Source organism: Panthera uncia, chromosome E1 (assembly GCF_023721935.1).
Source record: "Panthera uncia isolate 11264 chromosome E1, Puncia_PCG_1.0, whole genome shotgun sequence".
In the NCBI taxonomy this organism is placed as follows: domain Eukaryota; kingdom Metazoa; phylum Chordata; class Mammalia; order Carnivora; family Felidae; genus Panthera; species Panthera uncia.
This window is the reverse complement of record NC_064814.1, coordinates 56,194,929-56,211,480: the sequence shown is the minus strand read 5'-3', so window position 1 is coordinate 56,211,480 and position 16,552 is coordinate 56,194,929. Positions and strand designations below refer to the sequence as shown.

Genomic DNA, 16,552 nt, shown 5'->3' with positions numbered 1-16,552 from the left:
CTGGTCGCCCCCTGGGGCCCCCCCCCCTCTGGGTTGAAACCCCAGGGATCAAAAGCCCCCCCCCCCCCCGCCCCCCCCCCCCCCCCCCCCAACCGCCACCACCCCTGCTCCAGCTGTGAGAGCTGTTTCCTAGGGGTCTTGAGTGGCTCCGAGTGGCCCTGCCCTCGGCAACAGTGGTATTTCAACACGGGTCAGGGAGGGGGTGATGAATTTCTATCGGTACGTGGTAAGATAATGAGGAGCGGCGGACGGGGCCTCTTCTTAGGAGCCACTAAATCACCCTCCGGGACGGTACCTCCCCGCTGAGGCGAGCCTCCGAGGCCTGGGAAGATAGTGAGGGAGGAGCTCAGAGCAGATACCAGGCCTTGTGCCTGCATGATCTCCATGAATCGTCATTCGCAGTCACCCCGTAAAGTAGGTATTATTTTTCACATTTTGTCAGCAAGGACATTACAGCACCATGGTGGAGGGACTTGTGCAGAGGCAGCCAGTTAGATATTTGGTATTCCACATTTCAGCTGTAGTGCTTGCTTTCTTTCTTTCTTTCTTTCTTTCTTTCTTTTTTTAAATTTATTTGTGATGTTTATTTATTTTTGAGGCAGGGGAGGAGCAGAGAGAGAGGGAGACAAAGGATCCCAAACAGCCCGTGGCTGACAGCAGAGAGCCCCAGGTTGGGGCTGGAACTCACCAATGGTGAGATCAGGACCTGAGCCGAAGCCGGAGGCTTAACCCACCGAGCCACCCACCCAGGCGCCCCTCCGCTGTTGTTCTGATGGAGGATGCTGCTTGGGGTGCAGGGCAGGACTGTGTCTGGACCTCGGGCCTGGGGAGCTGGCCTCCTCAGGTGGGCAAAAGACTTAGAGGACCCAGGTCAGGCTCTAGAGGAGGAGAGGGGAAAATGGGGTATCTGTCCTGGCTCCTACACTTTCCCAGCAGGGGGAGCATAAGTGGACGAGCCCTGTCCCTCCCCCGATTTGTCCGCAGAGGGGGCAGAGGGTGAGTGCCCAGTCTCCTGCCCCCCTTCTTTCCACCCCGCCCCTGCCCAGGGACAACCTTTAACCCAACACCAACTGCCTGTCCCCAACACATTCTCCCCAGGGTGATCTGAGCCACAGAGAGGACCGCGGCCGATTATGGAGAGCAGAGGCCCACTGGCCGCATCGCCGGGGCTGCTGCTGCTGTTGCTGCTGCCGCTGCCACCTCACGGCCACCAGGTACGGGCCCTGAGACAGTCTCTCTACCCAGGTGCAGGATTAGGACAAGGTGCTCAGCCCGTGTGTGCGTAGAAATGAGCTACCCTTCGGCTCTGCCCTCTTCCTCTCCTCTTCGTGCGGTAGCCTGTGTCTCTCCTGCTGTCGTCGCTGGGTCGCTGGGTCTCTGGCGTGTCTTCCTACCTTGTTTATTTTCTCTCTCTGATAGAGGATCCAGGACCCTCCTGCTGTGCACCTCAGCAGTGGTTCAGGACAAGAGCCTATCACCATCATGACCTTTGACTTCACCAAGATCAGGAAGTATGAGGTTGACATAGCCCCTTGACCTGGTCCCCTGACCCTACCTTCTGTGCCTCGGATCTTCTCTTCCCTGCTTCCCTCTCCGCCGCTTCACCATTCCTGACCCCGCTTTTGTCCCCACAGGCCATGCCCCACGCACCATCTTTCCTTCTATGTCCTTCCAGAACCTCTTCCTCCTTTGAGCTTCGAACCTGGGATCCAGAGGGAGTGATTTTTTATGGCGATACCAAGCCCCAGGAGGACTGGTTTGTGCTGGGGCTTCGAGATGGCAGGCCCGAGATCCAAATGCACAACCACTTGGCCCAGCTTACGGTGGGCGCCGGGCCCCGGCTGGACGATGGGAAGTGGCACCAGGTGAGCCAGGTCCGGGCCTGCGCTGGCCTGCAGAAGGGGAACAGAACCGGGTCTCCGGGCAACCCCTTACCACCGTCGTCTTATTTGACCCGCAACAAAACCGCCATGGAGTTGCGATTCTTGTCTCCGTTTTTTGAGAGGGGGATTTGAGGCTCGGGTCCCGAGTGAGCCCAGGATGCTAGCTGCCTCCACAAGTCCACGTTCTTTCTGCTATACTTGGCTGCCTCTGCAGAAGGCGGTGGAGGCAGGCCCCAGGGGCCTCTGATTCAGCTTTGCTTTGCCCCGTCCGGCAGGTGGAAGTGAAGGTCCTCGGGGATTCACTGCTGCTGAGTGTGGATGGGGAGGAGGTGCTGTGCCTGAGACAGGTCTCTGGGCCTCTGGGCAGCAAAGTCCAGCCTGTCGTGAGGATTGCACTGGGGGGACTGTTGTTCCCTGTCTCCAGTCTCCGTTTGCCGGTAACCGACAGCATGAGGGTGGGAACCCACCCCAGGTGGTAAAGTGCTGCTGCCCCGGGGGACCACGGGGGTCTAAGTCCACACTCTTAAAGGAGAGGGGACAGCCTGATAGCTGTGTGGGAGAGGCCAAAGGCTTGTGTCTCAGAGGAGAATAAACTGAGCGTGGAGAGGCTGGGACAGGGGTTCACGTGTCTTGATTGCCACATCCCCACATCTTCCCTTCCCTGCGCCGGCTTCAGCTGGTCCCCACCCTGGATGGCTGTCTGCGCCGGGAAAATTGGCTGGACCAACAGGCCCAGACCTCGGTGTCTGCCCTTACCAGCAGCCTCAGAAGCTGCGCTGCAGAGTCCCAGCCTGGCACATTCTTCCCTCCGGGGACTCGAGCAGAATTCAGTCTCCAAGGTAAAGGCGGTTTTTCCCTCCATGGCCGGCCCTGTGTCTGCCTTCCCCTGTCTCCCTCCACCACTAGTTTGCCTCCTTCCTTGAGTCCCCAGCCTCGAGTCCTCAGAAAGGGTCACTTCTCCCCCCACCCCAGACATCCCCCAGCCTCATGCAGAGCCCTGGGCCTTCTCTCTGGACCTGGGACTCCAGCTGGCAGCAGGTTCTGGCCACCTCCTTGCCCTTGGGACCCCAGAAAACCCTCCTTGGCTCAGCCTCCAGCTCCAAGGTCAAGTAAGAGGGGGTGTTGCCTGTATTCAGTGGAGCCTGGGAGTGGCAGGGGGAAAGGGGGACCCCAAACTGTCAATATTAGGAAAGCTTAAGGTGGAGGGTAGGGACATATCTTGACATGGACCAGGGGCGCCTGGGTGGCTCGGTCAGTTGAGCGTCCGGCTTCAGCTCAGGTCATGATCTCACGGTCCGTGAGTTCAAGCCCCAAGTCGGGCTCTGTGCTGACAGCTCGGAGCCCGGAGCCTGCTTCGGATTCTGGGTCTCCCTCTCTCTCGGCTCCTCCCTTGCTCATGCTCTGTCTCTGTCTCTCTCAAAAATAAATAAACATTTTAAAAAAAAGAAAAAAATAAACTGCCCACAGCAAGCAAATGGCATTTATTTATTTATATTTGTTATTTATTTATTTATTTTTTAAGATTTATTATTTATTTTAGAAAGAGAGAGTATGTGCATGTGCTAGCGGGGGAGAGGAGCCAAGAGGGGGAGAGAGAGAATCCCGAGCAGGCTCCATGCTCAGTGAGGAACCCACCGCGGGGCTCGATCCCATGATCCTGGGATCGTGACCTGAGCCAAAAGCAAGAGTCGGATGCTCAATGGATTCAGCCTCCCCAGGCGCCCCGAGATTTTATTTTTAAGTAATCTCTACACCCAACGTGGGGCTTGAACTTATAGCCCCAAGATCAAGAGTCACATGCTCTACCGAGTGAACCAGCCAGGTGCCCCTACAAATGGCTTTTATCTGGATCGTATTTACTTGGGATCGGTGTGGTTTTATGGAACATCAAGCCAGGAAGATTGGGGCAGCATGTAGGGGGCGGAAATGGTTGGTAGACAGAAGGTACCGCTCAGAGGCCCGACAGAGGCAGCAAGGGGTGTGGGGCCACAGGGGTCCAGGCGGTTTGTTCTTTCCTCCCCCGGTCACGTCCCTGTTCCACACACTCCGCAGAAAGTGGTGCTGTCCTCTGCGTCGGGCCCACAGCTGGATCTGCCTCTGGTCTTGGGACCCCCTCTTCAGCTGAAGCTGGGCGAGTCTGGGGCAGTCTTGAGCCAGAGGCCTAAGAAGGAGATCCTTGCCCTGCCTCTCTTGGATCCTGCCTCCCTCCTCAACCTCTGGGTCCAGCCACAGGGGCGCCTCTTCCTGGGGGCTCTGCCAGGTAAGAGCGATGTCCACGCTCCTCAGCACGCCGTTGGAATCAGCTAGAGAGAGAGGAGAAGACAGGCAAGGCCATGTTTTTAGGGAAAGGAAACTTCTGGGAGCCTAGAAGAAAAGGCCACAAGAAGAGAGGGGATAAAGGACCAGTGAGAGGAAGTGCTTTAGAAAATTTAGGTCAGAGAGCTGGGGTGGGGAGGAGCTTTGTGGGTCCAAGCTGCCCTCATGACCCCTCTGTGTCCCCTCCCTCTAGGAGAGGCTTCTTCGGCCTCCTTTTGCTTGGATGGCCTTTGGGCACAAGGCCAGAAGTTGGACATGGACCGGGCCCTGAGCAGAAGTCAGAACATCTGGACTCACAGCTGTCCCCAGAGCCTAGGCAATGACACGGACAGCACCCATTAAACCCCCACCTAAGAATCCCCTCGAATGTCACTCGTTCATTTACTCGACACATCTTTACGGGGTATCTGCAACGTACCAGGCACTGCGCTGAGCGATGGGCTGTGCTGATGAGTAGCCCCCCCCCCTTGGTTCCTGCCCTCTGGCTGCTCAAGGTCCCCTGGGGGAGGCAGACATCCATCAAAGACTAACAAGTAAGTGGATAATCGGAAACTGATAAGCGCCGTGGAGGGAATTGTAAAAGCTTGGAGACCAGGGGCCTTAACCTAGTCTGGGGGTCCAGGCAAGCTTCCCGAGGAGGAGGAGGCCGTGACTTCTCAGCCTGGGAGTTCAGCAGCACCGACAGGCAGACGTGCGCACCAGATACGGGTCACTTTCTGGGAGCCAGGAGCCCCCCTCCTTCCCCAGCATTTCCTGCCTGTGGGGCTTTAGCATTCCCCTCGCGGAGCCTGGTCCTGAGAGGCCTGGAAGGAAGGGAAGAAATGGAATCCTGCTGTTCCCTTAGCCGGGCCACCGCTGTGCAAAGAAGGAGCAGCAGGGGGCATGGGAGAGCCCTAGAGGGAGGGGGGCAGGGGTTCTGGGGACCGGGGCGGAAGCAGCAGGGAGAAGGAAAAAGGGAGTGGGGCAGAGGGCGAAGCAGCCGGCATCTCTCCTAGTCTCGTCTCCGTCCCCTTGCTGCCTTCCCTGACGAATCCGTCTCTAGTCCATTCAAGGAGAGCTGGTTTATGCTGCTCCCAGCTGGGAAAAACAGATTCAGGAATATCTCTGCCCTCAGAGAATGTGGTGACCCAGTCCTCCGCCCCTTCCCGTCGCCTTGGCAGAATCTTGGTGTCCCAACCTCTACTTGGGGCACCCTCGGGAGCCCTGGCACCTGTTCTCCATCCTCTCCTCTCGAGGACTGTTAGCCCATCCCCCAACCCCACAACCCATGGGGATCCCAGTGTCCCAGCCTCCTGGCTTCTTAAAATGATTTTCCTACCAGTCACCCTGTTGCCAGGGGTGACTCACTCATTGGACCTGTCATCCCCTTCTGCAGGGATCAGCCAGGACCTAAGTGACCCCAGGGTAAGGAGGCTCCAGGACTGTGTCTGGGGTGGAAGACAGCCTAGGCTTCTCCTTGGACCCTCCCAGTCTCGAGTTTGCTGGTCTACAGCTGCTGCCACACGGGCAGAGCGCCTTTGGAGCGTCCTCAGCATGGCCAGGAAGCCCAAATTCAACTCTGGTCCCCTGGGCAATGTTTGGGGCCCACCTGGGCCATTGGGTATGTCCATTCGACCGATAGTCACTGAGGACCTACTGCGTATCAGGCATCGTTCTAGACACTGAGGATGCCTGGATGAGAAAGTGCCTGCTTTTGTGGAGCTCACATTGGCGGGGAGGCGGGGGTGGGGGGGATGGGGGGGGTGGGCAGGGGTAGACGGCCCGTAAGAAAAATAAATAAGCAAGATCATTTCAGATAGTGGTTAGTGCTATAAAGGGAATAATATCCTGTAACGTAATAGAGGGCGGCAGTCGACAGACAGCCTTAGCCGGGTGGTCAGGGAAGGCCTCTCTAAGGCAGTGTTACTTGAGCAAAGACTTGAATAATGAAAAGAAACCAGTCCCCGTGGGGGCCTCGGGTGTGAGCCAGTGGGGGGTGGGGAGGGAGAGTTAAAAGATCCACACACACCTGGGTTCCCATCAAGGGGTTGTTCTGAGCGGCAGCTTCGTGAATTTTTGTCCCTGAGGGTTCTTCCCCGGGGCTGGCTTTTCTCTCTCGTCCCTGCACCCCGCCCCGTCCGGGACACCGTGCCCCCAACCTCTCTTTCTCCAGGCTGTCCTAGATTCCAGGATTCCTGATTACCATCCAGAGCTGTCTACACTCTTTCATTAAGACTGACTTTGCTCCGACACAGACCCTGCCAGGCCCCCACCAAGGGCACCTACGGCGTCTGCCCAGTGTCCCCTGCCTCTCCCCCACCCTTGCGGACCTTTCCGGAACTTGGCAGGATACCCCACAGCCTCCCATCCTGAAACACCGAAGCTCTGTCCCCTTTAAATAATAACCCCCCACCCCCACGCACACACACACGCACCCACATCTGTGTGTTAGAGCCCGCTTCTTTCCTTGTTCTTGTCTCTGCTCAGGGCACGCAGACCTCATGACAGACTCTGGATCTGGGAGAGGGGCCGTGGGAGTTTTTCTTCCCTTCCCTTGTTTCTGGAGATGCCGGAGGCAGGACTGGGTTCCGGGAAGGGGTTGGTTCTTTGACCCCCATTCCTTCCTTCCTTAGCCAACTTCCCCGTGAACACCGATGCAGCAATTAATAGCAATGCTCCCTCCATCACACCCCTCCTCATGCTGACCCTCACAGGGGAAGATGTGCAAGGAACAGCAGGTCCCACAGCCTTCCCCTGAAACGTACGGACGCGTTCATTCTTTTCCGAGGGTGCACAGGGCAGAACCGAGCTAGCAGTCTGGAGGGCATCCCCAGGCCAGTGTCTGCCAGGCTGTGTGTGTTGAGGGTAGGGTCTAGGCCTCATCTCTCCAGATCGGACCTAGCTCATTTTGATTCTCCTTGTCTCATGGAGGAAAGGGCAAGTTGCTTCCCCGCAGTTTCTAGCAGAAGGAGGCATTCCATGTCTAAGTCCAATTCGGCAACCGGACGCTGTTTTCCATAGCTCTGTGGAGTGCTCAGGTATAGAGGGTATATCCGACAGGGTATATAAGACAGAGGCCTGTTCTCGAAATGCTTGCAACCTGGTTGAAAAGATAAAATACCATAAGAGTCAGGGCGCCCGGGGGGCTCAGTGGGTTAAGCATCCAACTCTTGATTTCGGCTCAGATCATGATCTCACGGTTTGTGGGTTCCGGCCCCGCGTCGGGCTCTGGGCTGACGGCTCGGAGCCTGGAGCCTGACTCAGATTCTGTATCTCCCTCTCTCTCTGCCCCTCCCCTGCTCATGCTCTGTCTCTCTCTCTCCCTCTCAAACATAAATAAACGTTTAAAAAAAAAAATCCGAACTATGCCCTTTGGCCTACAAGGACCTGTATGATGTGCCTACCTCTCGGATCTCTTGCTGCATTAATCTTGCTTTCCCTCATTTGAAGCCCAGCTTTTGCACTTAGACTTTCCTCCTCCTGGAAGATTCTTCTCCTACAGTTCCCCGTGGTTCCTTGGGTTCCTTGGGTCTCACACTGAACGTTAGCTCTCCAGTAAGGCCCTCCCTGCCCATGCAGGGGCTCTCTGGCACACCACCCTGTTTTATTTTTTCTGCGTAATATTATACTACATTGTTTTAGTTGTTTGCTTGTTTTTTTCGTTTATTGGGACGAGAGTCCCAGGAGCACAGGGACCAGAACAGTGCCTGGCTCTAAGTAAATGCTCATTAGATACGCATTGAATGCATGAATGGGAGTTGCGGCTGGACTCTGAAGGGTGGGCAGCCTTCCAGGACAAGGGAATGAAATGGACAAAGGTGTGAAGTCAGGAGTGAGCACAGCCTGTCCTAGGAGTGGCCGGGTCAGGCTCAGCTCCAGCAGAGGATCAGTTGGGTCCTGGTGGGAAAGGGGGCTGGGGACACAGGCTGGGGCTGGGGACTGGAATGCCCTGAGGGTTAGACAAAAGAATCAGGACTCCGTCCTGCACAGGGTGACAGGAAGCCAGTGAAGACCTTTGAGCTGAGGAGTGGCCTAATTAAAACTGTATCTGGAGAAAATTAATCCGGAGCCTGCAGAAGGGGCTAAGCAGAGCCCGCTGTATAATTTGCAGGACCCGGTCCAAAACGAAGATGTGGGATCCCTTGTTCAGAAAGCAGGAAAAAAGTGCCGCTCACGGTACTGAAAGAGAACATGTTTTCATTTCTTCTGTGGTTCTTTTCTCAACTTCTCATGGTTTTTTTTTTTTTTTTTTTTTTTTTTGCTATTTAACGTTGTTTGAAATAAAGAAAAATCAACTTTTTTCTGCCCTCGGCTTACTAATGAGCACGGAAGGACTAGAAGCCAAAGGAATTATGGGCAGCTCAGCTTTTCCCTCTCCTTCCCTGTCATCGTCGTCAGCAGAAGTGGTTGGCTGAATCAGGAAACAGCGGGACCCAGAAAGGGGAGAAGAAGAAGATGCCTCAGTCACCCGTGTCTCCTAGAAGGCCATCGCCTTCTAGGGTTCAAGGTCATTCAGCTGGACGCATAACACGCTTGCTGTGTCTTAACTCTGAGTCTTGCTGAGCTCGCACGCACGATGGGTCCACTGGAGTTCTACACCGGGCGGCCTCTCGGATGGCACGTTACATATATCTCCTCGCTCACACACGTCCTCCATTGTCCCGTTGGACTTCACGCACAAATTACAAGTTCAAAGATAAAATTATGAAGAGTTACGAGATGGTGAAAGCACCAAAACAGCCACATGGGCCATTCTGAGTGGGAGCTTTGGTTGAACAGACCCCCAAGTCCGTAAAGCTGGGCTGGAGGGAGAGAATTTGAGGAGGAGGTCGAGAGTCAGAACCTGGCACTGGTGAGGACTAGAGCCAAGGAAATTGGGTGAGAGGCCGAAGGAGAAGAAACCCCTCTCCAAGGCAAAGCGACAAGATCTGAAGAGAGATGAAAAGAGAGCGATCATGATTCTTAACTCGAGGTCTTTAGAGGCTCTTGTACCCCCCCCCCCCCCAACTAGACTGTGGGTCTCTGGAGCCCCGTGAGAACTGCGAGGTTGGTTTCCCAGGGCTAGAGTTGCACAAAGTCTCTAACAGGTGCTCAAATGGGCCATGTCTGTGGACCCCAATGGGCAAATGGGGAGGGGGAGTTCACGCCTGGGGGTTGGGGGGGGACACAACACCTGAGGAGATCTGGATCCCGGCTGGGGTCTCCGGGCAATGCTAGGGGCTAGGGATGTGGTGACGGGGAGAGTTGGGTGGGGACACGGGGAAGCCCCTAGGCTTGGAGAGAACCAGGGGCTGTGGGATTGGAGAAGGAGGTGTTGGGGGGAGCTGGTAGCGGCTCCCCCAAAGGGAATTTCCCTCCTGTGGTGGCCTCTCTCCATCCTGTGTGGCCTGTTCTAGCTTCCATCCCGGCGGGTCTAGCGCCCTGGCTGGTGCCTTCTGTTTTTCTTGGTCTCTGGCTCTTTCTCTGTCCCTCTCACATTTGGCCCTGTCTGTCTCCGGATCTTAGTCTCCAACGGCCGGCCTGGGGCCCCTTCGCCGCAAAGATCGGCTTCCCTCTCCAGCTCTGTCTCTCTCAGGGGTTCCCTTTCCCTCCACTCCGCCCGGACACGCCCTCCATCCCCTTCTTCCACCTGATCCAGTGTGGTACCTGGGGTGGGGGGAGGGGAGAGACCTCCGGGTCTTAAAGAGGCGGCAGGGGGGCGGACCCAATCCCTCTCTCCATATTTGCATATGCATGAGGTCGCCCGGGCCAGCGGCGAGGAGGCGGGGCTTCTGGGGGTGGGAAGGGGGCGGGCCCCCCCACCGCCGCCGAGTATAAAGACTGCGCGCCGCGACTGCCGGCCCCGCACTGCTGAGGAGCGGAGCCTCCGCCCGGGGGACCCCCATCCCTGGCTGTCCCCCAATTGCGCGTCCCTGCCCCACCCCCGCGGCCGAGCCACCACTGGTGTGGCGGTCTCCGCTTGGCGGAAGAGCCTTGAGCGGCCACCCGGTCCCTCCCCACGGCCTCTTTGCATCTTGGATTTCGGGGCAGCCCCCTCCCCCACCCCTCCCTCGCCTCCTTGCACCCCTATTTTTTCTGCGCCTCGCTCGGGTTTTGCAGCCGTCTGTTTTTGCATCCCTTTTCATTTTGTTTCTAGAAGGCTTGGGGGGTGAGGCTGCGTCGCACCCCTTCCTCTTTCTCACCTCCCCTGCTCTGACAGCCCCCTTTTCATCGGAGCCCGGGGGCGGGGTGGGGGGGGCGCTAGGATCGGTGCATCCCACGCCGCGCTGCCAGCACCCCGCAGCGCGTGGCCGTGCACCCCGGAATTTGCAGCGGCTGCCCATCTGAGGAGGGTCTCCCTCGCCCCCGCTGCCTTCGCTCCCCGCGCGTTCCGGAGCGTGGCGGGGGGGGCTTCTGCGCGCCGCACCCCAGCTTCTCCGCAGCCCCCCGCCCGGCGCGGGACTCGCCCCCCGCCGCCGAGATGGTCATCCAGAAGGAGACGAAGAGCTGCGGGCAGGTGGTTGAGGAGTGGAAGGAGTTCGTGTGGAACCCGAGGACGCACCAGTTCATGGGCCGCACCGGGACCAGCTGGGGTACGCAGGGCGGGCCGCGCGCGGGGCGGGGCGGGGGTCCTCCGGGCGACGCCCCGGGGGGCACCAGGTCCCGCGGGCTCGGCCCCGGTTCCCTTCCCGGGTCCCCGGCGTCCTGCCCTCCCCCCCCCCCCCCCCCCCCCCCCCCCACCACCCCCGCCCTGCCTGGCTCCGGCCTGGGAGGGGGCCGAATCGCCGGTCTAATCTCCCCGGCCGGCCGCTGCGGAGGCGGAGAAAGTAGGTCACTGCCGCCTTCCCGCCCCCCGCGGAGCCCCCTCGCGCGGGGGGTCGCGGGCTCTGCGCGCGTGTCCGCGCCGCGGCGCTGGCGCTCCCTCTCCGGGCAGGTCCGCTGCACACGGCCGCCCCCCCCCCTTCCCCAGAAGAGCGCCCCTTCCCTCCCTCTGGCTCTCACTAGCTCGCCAAGCCCGTCTATTTTTAGCTCGTGCCCATCCCCTGGACCCTGGGAACATTCATGAGGGGGCGGGTCTTGGAGAGGTGGGGGGGACCGCGGGGGGGGGGGCTCTTCACAGCGGAAGTTGTCAGTATCCCGCTGCTGTTTGGAGCTTTCTCTGTGGCTGCTTTGTGGGTGGGGGGCTGTTGGAGAGGGGTGGCCCTGGGAGGTTTTGGAGGTTGGAGGTCCGGCTCCGATGTCGCAGGCGGAGGGAAGGAGTGGTCACCAGTGGTGAGACGTGCGCATACATCATCCGGCAGAGTGTCCAGACCTTCCCAAGCCACAGCGGGACTGCGAGACTCGGGTGTAGAGGGAGTTGTCCCCAGGCGAGGGTCTGGTGCTGGGCTTGAGTGCAGGTGAAGGGTGGCATTCTTCCAAAAGGGATTGTTAAGCTGGGAGGTCAAGCATAGGGGAGCCTGTTGTGACACAACCTACGATTCCTCCACACCGGTTGAACACTGTTCCCATCAGCCCACCCACCACGGCAGTCCTCGCCTTCAGGAAACTGGGGAGACCGGTCCCTGGGGTTGAAGGGATCCGTGATGGCTCGGGGGAAACCTGGAGAAGCTTCATGGGGACAGTGTCGTCTGAGATAGAAGGACAGGGGTTCCTGGGTGGTGGCAACAGCAGACACTTAGGCTGAGGAGTGACGGAGTTACATGTCACATACAGCAAGGACCTGCTCCCCGCCCGGAAGCCTCCGGGACATTCTACCTTTGCTCAACTGCCTCTCCCCGGGTGCTGTGCGTGAACTGGGGGGTGGGGTGACCGCTGAAGGTTCCGGGCAGCTCTGAGCGATTTCATAGCTAGACGGCAGCTGCGTCCAAGGTACCACTTCTGTGGGGCGCCAGCAGAGAGAAGAGTTTGCTGTCTGAACGTGAGGGTCCGCGCTCTGAGGGGTGGGATGAGAGTTTGGTTGCGAATGGTGGCCAGGGCCAGCTTGGAAACTCATCGCGCCGGACAGCTTTAAGCACGAGGACCCATGAGGCAGTAACAGGTGCTGTGCCTTTGTAGGGCCGCGAATGGTTGACAAGTTGGGAACGGAATCTGATGCCGAATGACTGCGGCCTGTACTTGGGGTTGGCCCAGCAACGAGAAGTTAGGTCTCTTGCGGCCTCCACGAGACCGGGCTTCACTATGGGACCGGAGGGGGTGGGGGTCATGGCTGGACGCCAGACACCAGGGCCTGCTTCCAGCTCGTCTCATTTTGCTCTCAGGGGCAGGCTCTCGGATGTCCCCGAGACTCTGTGGCCCGTCCCGGTGCAGGACGTCTGAGTGGGAGAGGGGTCTGCGGGGAGAGGTGAGGTCATCTTGGAACCCGCTGACCCTGTTTCCTCCTCCCCAGCCTTTATCCTCCTCTTCTACCTCGTCTTCTATGGCTTCCTCACGGCCATGTTCACCCTCACCATGTGGGTCATGCTGCAGACGGTCTCTGATCATACCCCCAAGTACCAGGATCGACTGACCACACCGGGTGAGTGATGCGGCTTCTGATGACCCGGTTACCGCGTGCGGGGAAGTCCTTGAAGTCCGCCTCCTTCCCGTTTCCCGCAGCTGAGAGCTTTGTGATCTGGGAAGGTGCTGTGGGGTCACAGGAGATCTCCCCCTGTCCTCACCCCGGCCATCACCCTGCTGCTCCCTGTGTCCAGCTTCCTCCCTCCGTGTGTAGTCCCTCGTCGGATATGCATACGTACACGTTTATCCACTTGTTTGGTACAGGCTTGATGATTCGCCCCAAGACTGAGAATCTTGATGTCATTGTCAACGTCAGTGACACTGAAAGCTGGGACCAGCATGTTCAGAAGCTCAACAAGTTTTTGGAGCGTGAGTGAGGGGCCGCTGATGTGGCCGTGCAGGGGCTTGGGCAGGCGATCGGGGGACCCTGGAAGAAGAACATTGGCCCCGTGACTCTCTCTCTCTCTCCCCCGCCTCCTTAGCTTACAACGATTCCATCCAAGCCCAGAAGAATGACGTCTGCCGCCCTGGGCGCTATTACGAACAGCCAGACAACGGAGTCCTCAACTACCCGAAGCGTGCCTGCCAGTTCAACCGGACCCAGCTGGGCGACTGCTCTGGCATCGGGGACCCGACCCACTATGGTTACAGCACCGGGCAGCCCTGTGTCTTCATCAAGATGAACCGGGTACGTGTGACCTTGGTCACCAGGGAGAATGAAGGAGGGGGCTGGGGTCATCATCTGCGGGCAGTTGCTTCCTTTCACTGGGGCGATCTGGGGAGGTTTGAGCGGCTTCGAGAACCAGAGGCGTGGGGCCGTGGGAGGCCAGGTTCTGTGGAGGCAGGGAGGCTGGACACGTGTGTCTTCGCCACCTTGTTTCTCTAACTCCTCGTCCTCTCTCTTCATTCCAGGTCATCAACTTCTACGCGGGAGCGAATCAGAGCATGAATGTTACCTGTGTGGGGAAGGTGAGTTTGTGGGGCCCTGTCCACCTGCCCATCTGTTTGCCTTTCTTGGCCTGCACGGAATTCACTCGTGTCTTTCTGTCTTCTTTGCTGTCAGAGGCCCCGTCACTCTAGGGACAAGGGGGTAAGAGGGCGCGCCAGCGTGGCTCCAACTCCCAGGGGCTCCCACCACTCTCGCTTCTCTCTAGAAGCTCTCGCGTGGCTGGACACCCACCTCTCTGAGCCCACCCAAGCAGAAGCCTCGGCCTCTGCTTCTATGCCTGACCCCTTCCACCTTCTCCAGTCCCTGATCACCGTGTCTTCCGCTCCCCCTCCCGTGTCTCACCTTGCTCTTCAGTTCTTTTTAGGTTTCTGGTAGTTAGGGCCACCTGCCACCACTCAGTTGTCCTGGGAACCCTGCGGCCCCCTCCTCTGTCCTCTCTAGAAACTTCCCGTCCCCCTTCACACAGGCGCACACACACACCCTCCCCTTCCTTCCGAGCCCTTACTCACTTATCTGTTCTCTCTTGGCTCTGCTCCAGAAACCGATTGCTGAGACCGGGGTAAGAAGGTGGTGTGGGAGGATAAGGGGGCGGCTCCAGGGTCATTAACACCCTTCAGGACTTCCCAGTCTGACGGAGAGACAGGACAGCCCCTGCTGCACACACGCACACACAGACTCACAGCCCAAGGGAAGCAGATTGGAGCCAGAAATCACTTGGGGCGAAGGAAGAGTAGAGGGCAGTCTGGAGAGCTTCTGGGTTCCTGCCGCCCCTAACCCGCTCTCCCCCTACCCTCCTGCTCCCCCACAGCGGGACGAAGATGCTGAGAACCTCGGCCACTTTGTCATGTTCCCTGCCAACGGCAGCATCGACCTCATGTACTTCCCTTACTATGGCAAAAAGTTCCACGTAAGTTTCGTGGGAGGCCCGGCCCGGTGGCTCCTCCCGGGGAGCGGGGTCCTTGGGGAGGAGGCTGGAGTTGCCAAGGGCCTGGACCTGTGCTCTCCTCCTCTGGCCCAGGTGAACTACACGCAGCCCCTGGTGGCCGTGAAGTTCCTGAACGTGACCCCCAATGTGGAGGTGAACGTAGAATGCCGGATCAATGCCGCCAACATCGCCACAGACGATGAGCGGGACAAGTTCGCGGGCCGCGTGGCCTTCAAACTCCGCATCAACAAAACCTGAGGCCCCTTCCTCCTGCCCCCACCTCTTTCCTATGGATGCCTCTGGAATGTCCCTGACCCTGCCTGATCCCTCCTTCACCCGCCCCAAAGGTATTTTTTATAACAGAGCTATGACTTGTTTGAGCCTCACGCCCCTTTTCTTTACTTGTGAACCCAGCCTGATGGCCATTGTGGTCCCCTGACTTCCCTCCCGTCTCCACCCTCCCCTCCGGATTCCAGCTCCGTCAGAGGCAGGGAGGCAGGATCCCAGGAAGGCCGGCCCGAGGAGTTGGGGGCCATTCTGGTTCTGGCTTAGCTGTGAGTGGGGGGTCTCCACCCCCGCTGTCCCCAGAGAGCAATAGAAAATGCCTGCCTGCCCGCCCACCTTCCCACCTGCCCACCTTCGCACCTGCCTTCACCCTCGTCCACCTCCCCCCTGCCCCCCACACATCTCATTCCATCCCTGGTTTGCAGACACGAACGTGGCCCTCCATTCACCTTCCTCTGTCTCTCCCACACTTTCTGCCTCATCGACACCGTCACCGTCTTGGTGGCTTCTGACTTTACCCAGCTCCTCCGGCATTGGCAGGGGTGTCCCCATGTCCTCTCCATCCCCGTTCCCTCCTCCGAACGACAGCTGTCTGTAACTGAGGACGAGGTGGCTCGGTGGCCTTTTCCCTGTCTTCTGGCACATTTTTCTCCTCACCCTGCGGTGGCTGGCGCGAGCTGGGAACGAGGGTCTGGAAGAGGAGTCCCTGTTGGTTCTTCTTGAAAGTTCTCTTCCTGTCACCCAAACAGGCACTCCTCGGAGGGATGGGATTGACCTAGGCTGAACATCCACTTTGTTTTTTTGCCGCCGACGGCTCACTGTCTCCCTGTTTGTGTTCCCAGAATATCCTTCAAGTTCCCTTTCCCTGGAGCACTGGGGGAGGGCAGCCATTTTGGCTGGGTCCCCAGTGGCCACCTTGGAAACGTCAGCTGGCTATGGGACTGTTTCACCTCCTTCCCCTGGGCCCGGAGCCACCCCCCTCCTCCCTCTGGCTTCTCTTAGCACGTTATCAACTAATCACTAGCTCCTCCCCTCTCCTCTGCCCCTCGGCCCTAAACGCTGCCAATAGCCCCCCCCCCCAGTCTAGGCTCTGAACTTCTTGGCCCATCTCCTTCGGGACCCCTTGGCGTTTTTAAACGACCCCGTAGTGCCCATAGAATGTCACATGAGGGGCCTCTGGTGTTCTTGAGTGATCGTGCCCTTCATTTCTGCCCTCTCTAACTCCCCATTTCTTTTCTGACCCTGCAGCCTCCACACCGCCCCCCCCTTCAGATGGACCCTTCCCTCCTCCCCTCTCGCTGGATCTGAGTCTCTTCCCTCGGGGTCCCCATGTTTTCCTGCATTCCCCTCACCCCAGTGGTCTCTCTCTGCAGTTATTTAATGCCTGTGTCGGATCTACTGTAAAAAGAGGATAAAGTACAATAGAATGAGAGCAATTATATATATAAATATATATCACACACGGAGCCCTGCGTGTGGGTTGTTCCTTTCTGAGCATTCGGAAGAGCTCTGGGAAGGGGAGGGAGGCGATCTGGGTGATTTGGGGGTCGCCTGGGCCTCGGGGGTCCTGCTTCCCAGCTTTGACTTCTTCATCCAGTGTCCAAGCGTCTACCTTCCAGATCGCTCCTTCTTTCATACTGTCTTTGAGATGGCCCAGGGCAAGAGAGGCAGGAAGCCTACATCCCTTTGTTGGGCGATACTTATGAAGTGCCTACTGTGTGCATTCTAGGCGCCGTGAAG

The 16,552-nt window shown here is 58.3% G+C and overlaps 2 protein-coding genes across 4 annotated transcripts; both read left to right on the top strand.

Moving 5' to 3' along the window:
- Nucleotides 1-901: 901 nt before the first annotated feature.
- Nucleotides 902-4,627, top strand: SHBG (sex hormone binding globulin). Of its 3 annotated transcripts, XM_049637033.1 has the most exons (8): nucleotides 1,071-1,214; nucleotides 1,420-1,511; nucleotides 1,676-1,865; nucleotides 2,159-2,320; nucleotides 2,560-2,722; nucleotides 2,856-2,992; nucleotides 3,936-4,143; nucleotides 4,393-4,627. In XM_049637033.1, the coding sequence occupies exons 1-8, from the start codon at nucleotides 1,134-1,136 to the stop codon at nucleotides 4,539-4,541; spliced, it is 1,182 nt and encodes a 393-aa protein (XP_049492990.1). In that variant the 5' UTR covers nucleotides 1,071-1,133; the 3' UTR covers nucleotides 4,542-4,627. The 3 variants fall into 3 exon arrangements, with proteins under 3 accessions (XP_049492991.1, XP_049492990.1, XP_049492992.1); XM_049637034.1 differs by lacking the exon at nucleotides 4,393-4,627 and having other exon boundaries at nucleotides 902-1,214; nucleotides 2,856-2,987; nucleotides 3,936-4,067; XM_049637035.1 differs by lacking the exons at nucleotides 1,071-1,214; nucleotides 1,420-1,511 and having other exon boundaries at nucleotides 1,729-1,827; nucleotides 2,213-2,320; nucleotides 4,393-4,598.
- Nucleotides 4,628-10,004: 5,377 nt separating this feature from the next.
- On the top strand, nucleotides 10,005-16,272 carry ATP1B2 (ATPase Na+/K+ transporting subunit beta 2). The gene is made up of 7 exons (XM_049637038.1): nucleotides 10,005-10,750; nucleotides 12,544-12,672; nucleotides 12,918-13,022; nucleotides 13,136-13,341; nucleotides 13,566-13,622; nucleotides 14,411-14,509; nucleotides 14,621-16,272. Exons 1-7 carry the CDS (start codon nucleotides 10,639-10,641, stop codon nucleotides 14,783-14,785), a joined length of 873 nt encoding a protein of 290 aa, XP_049492995.1. The 5' UTR covers nucleotides 10,005-10,638; the 3' UTR covers nucleotides 14,786-16,272.
- Nucleotides 16,273-16,552: the final 280 nt, after the last annotated feature.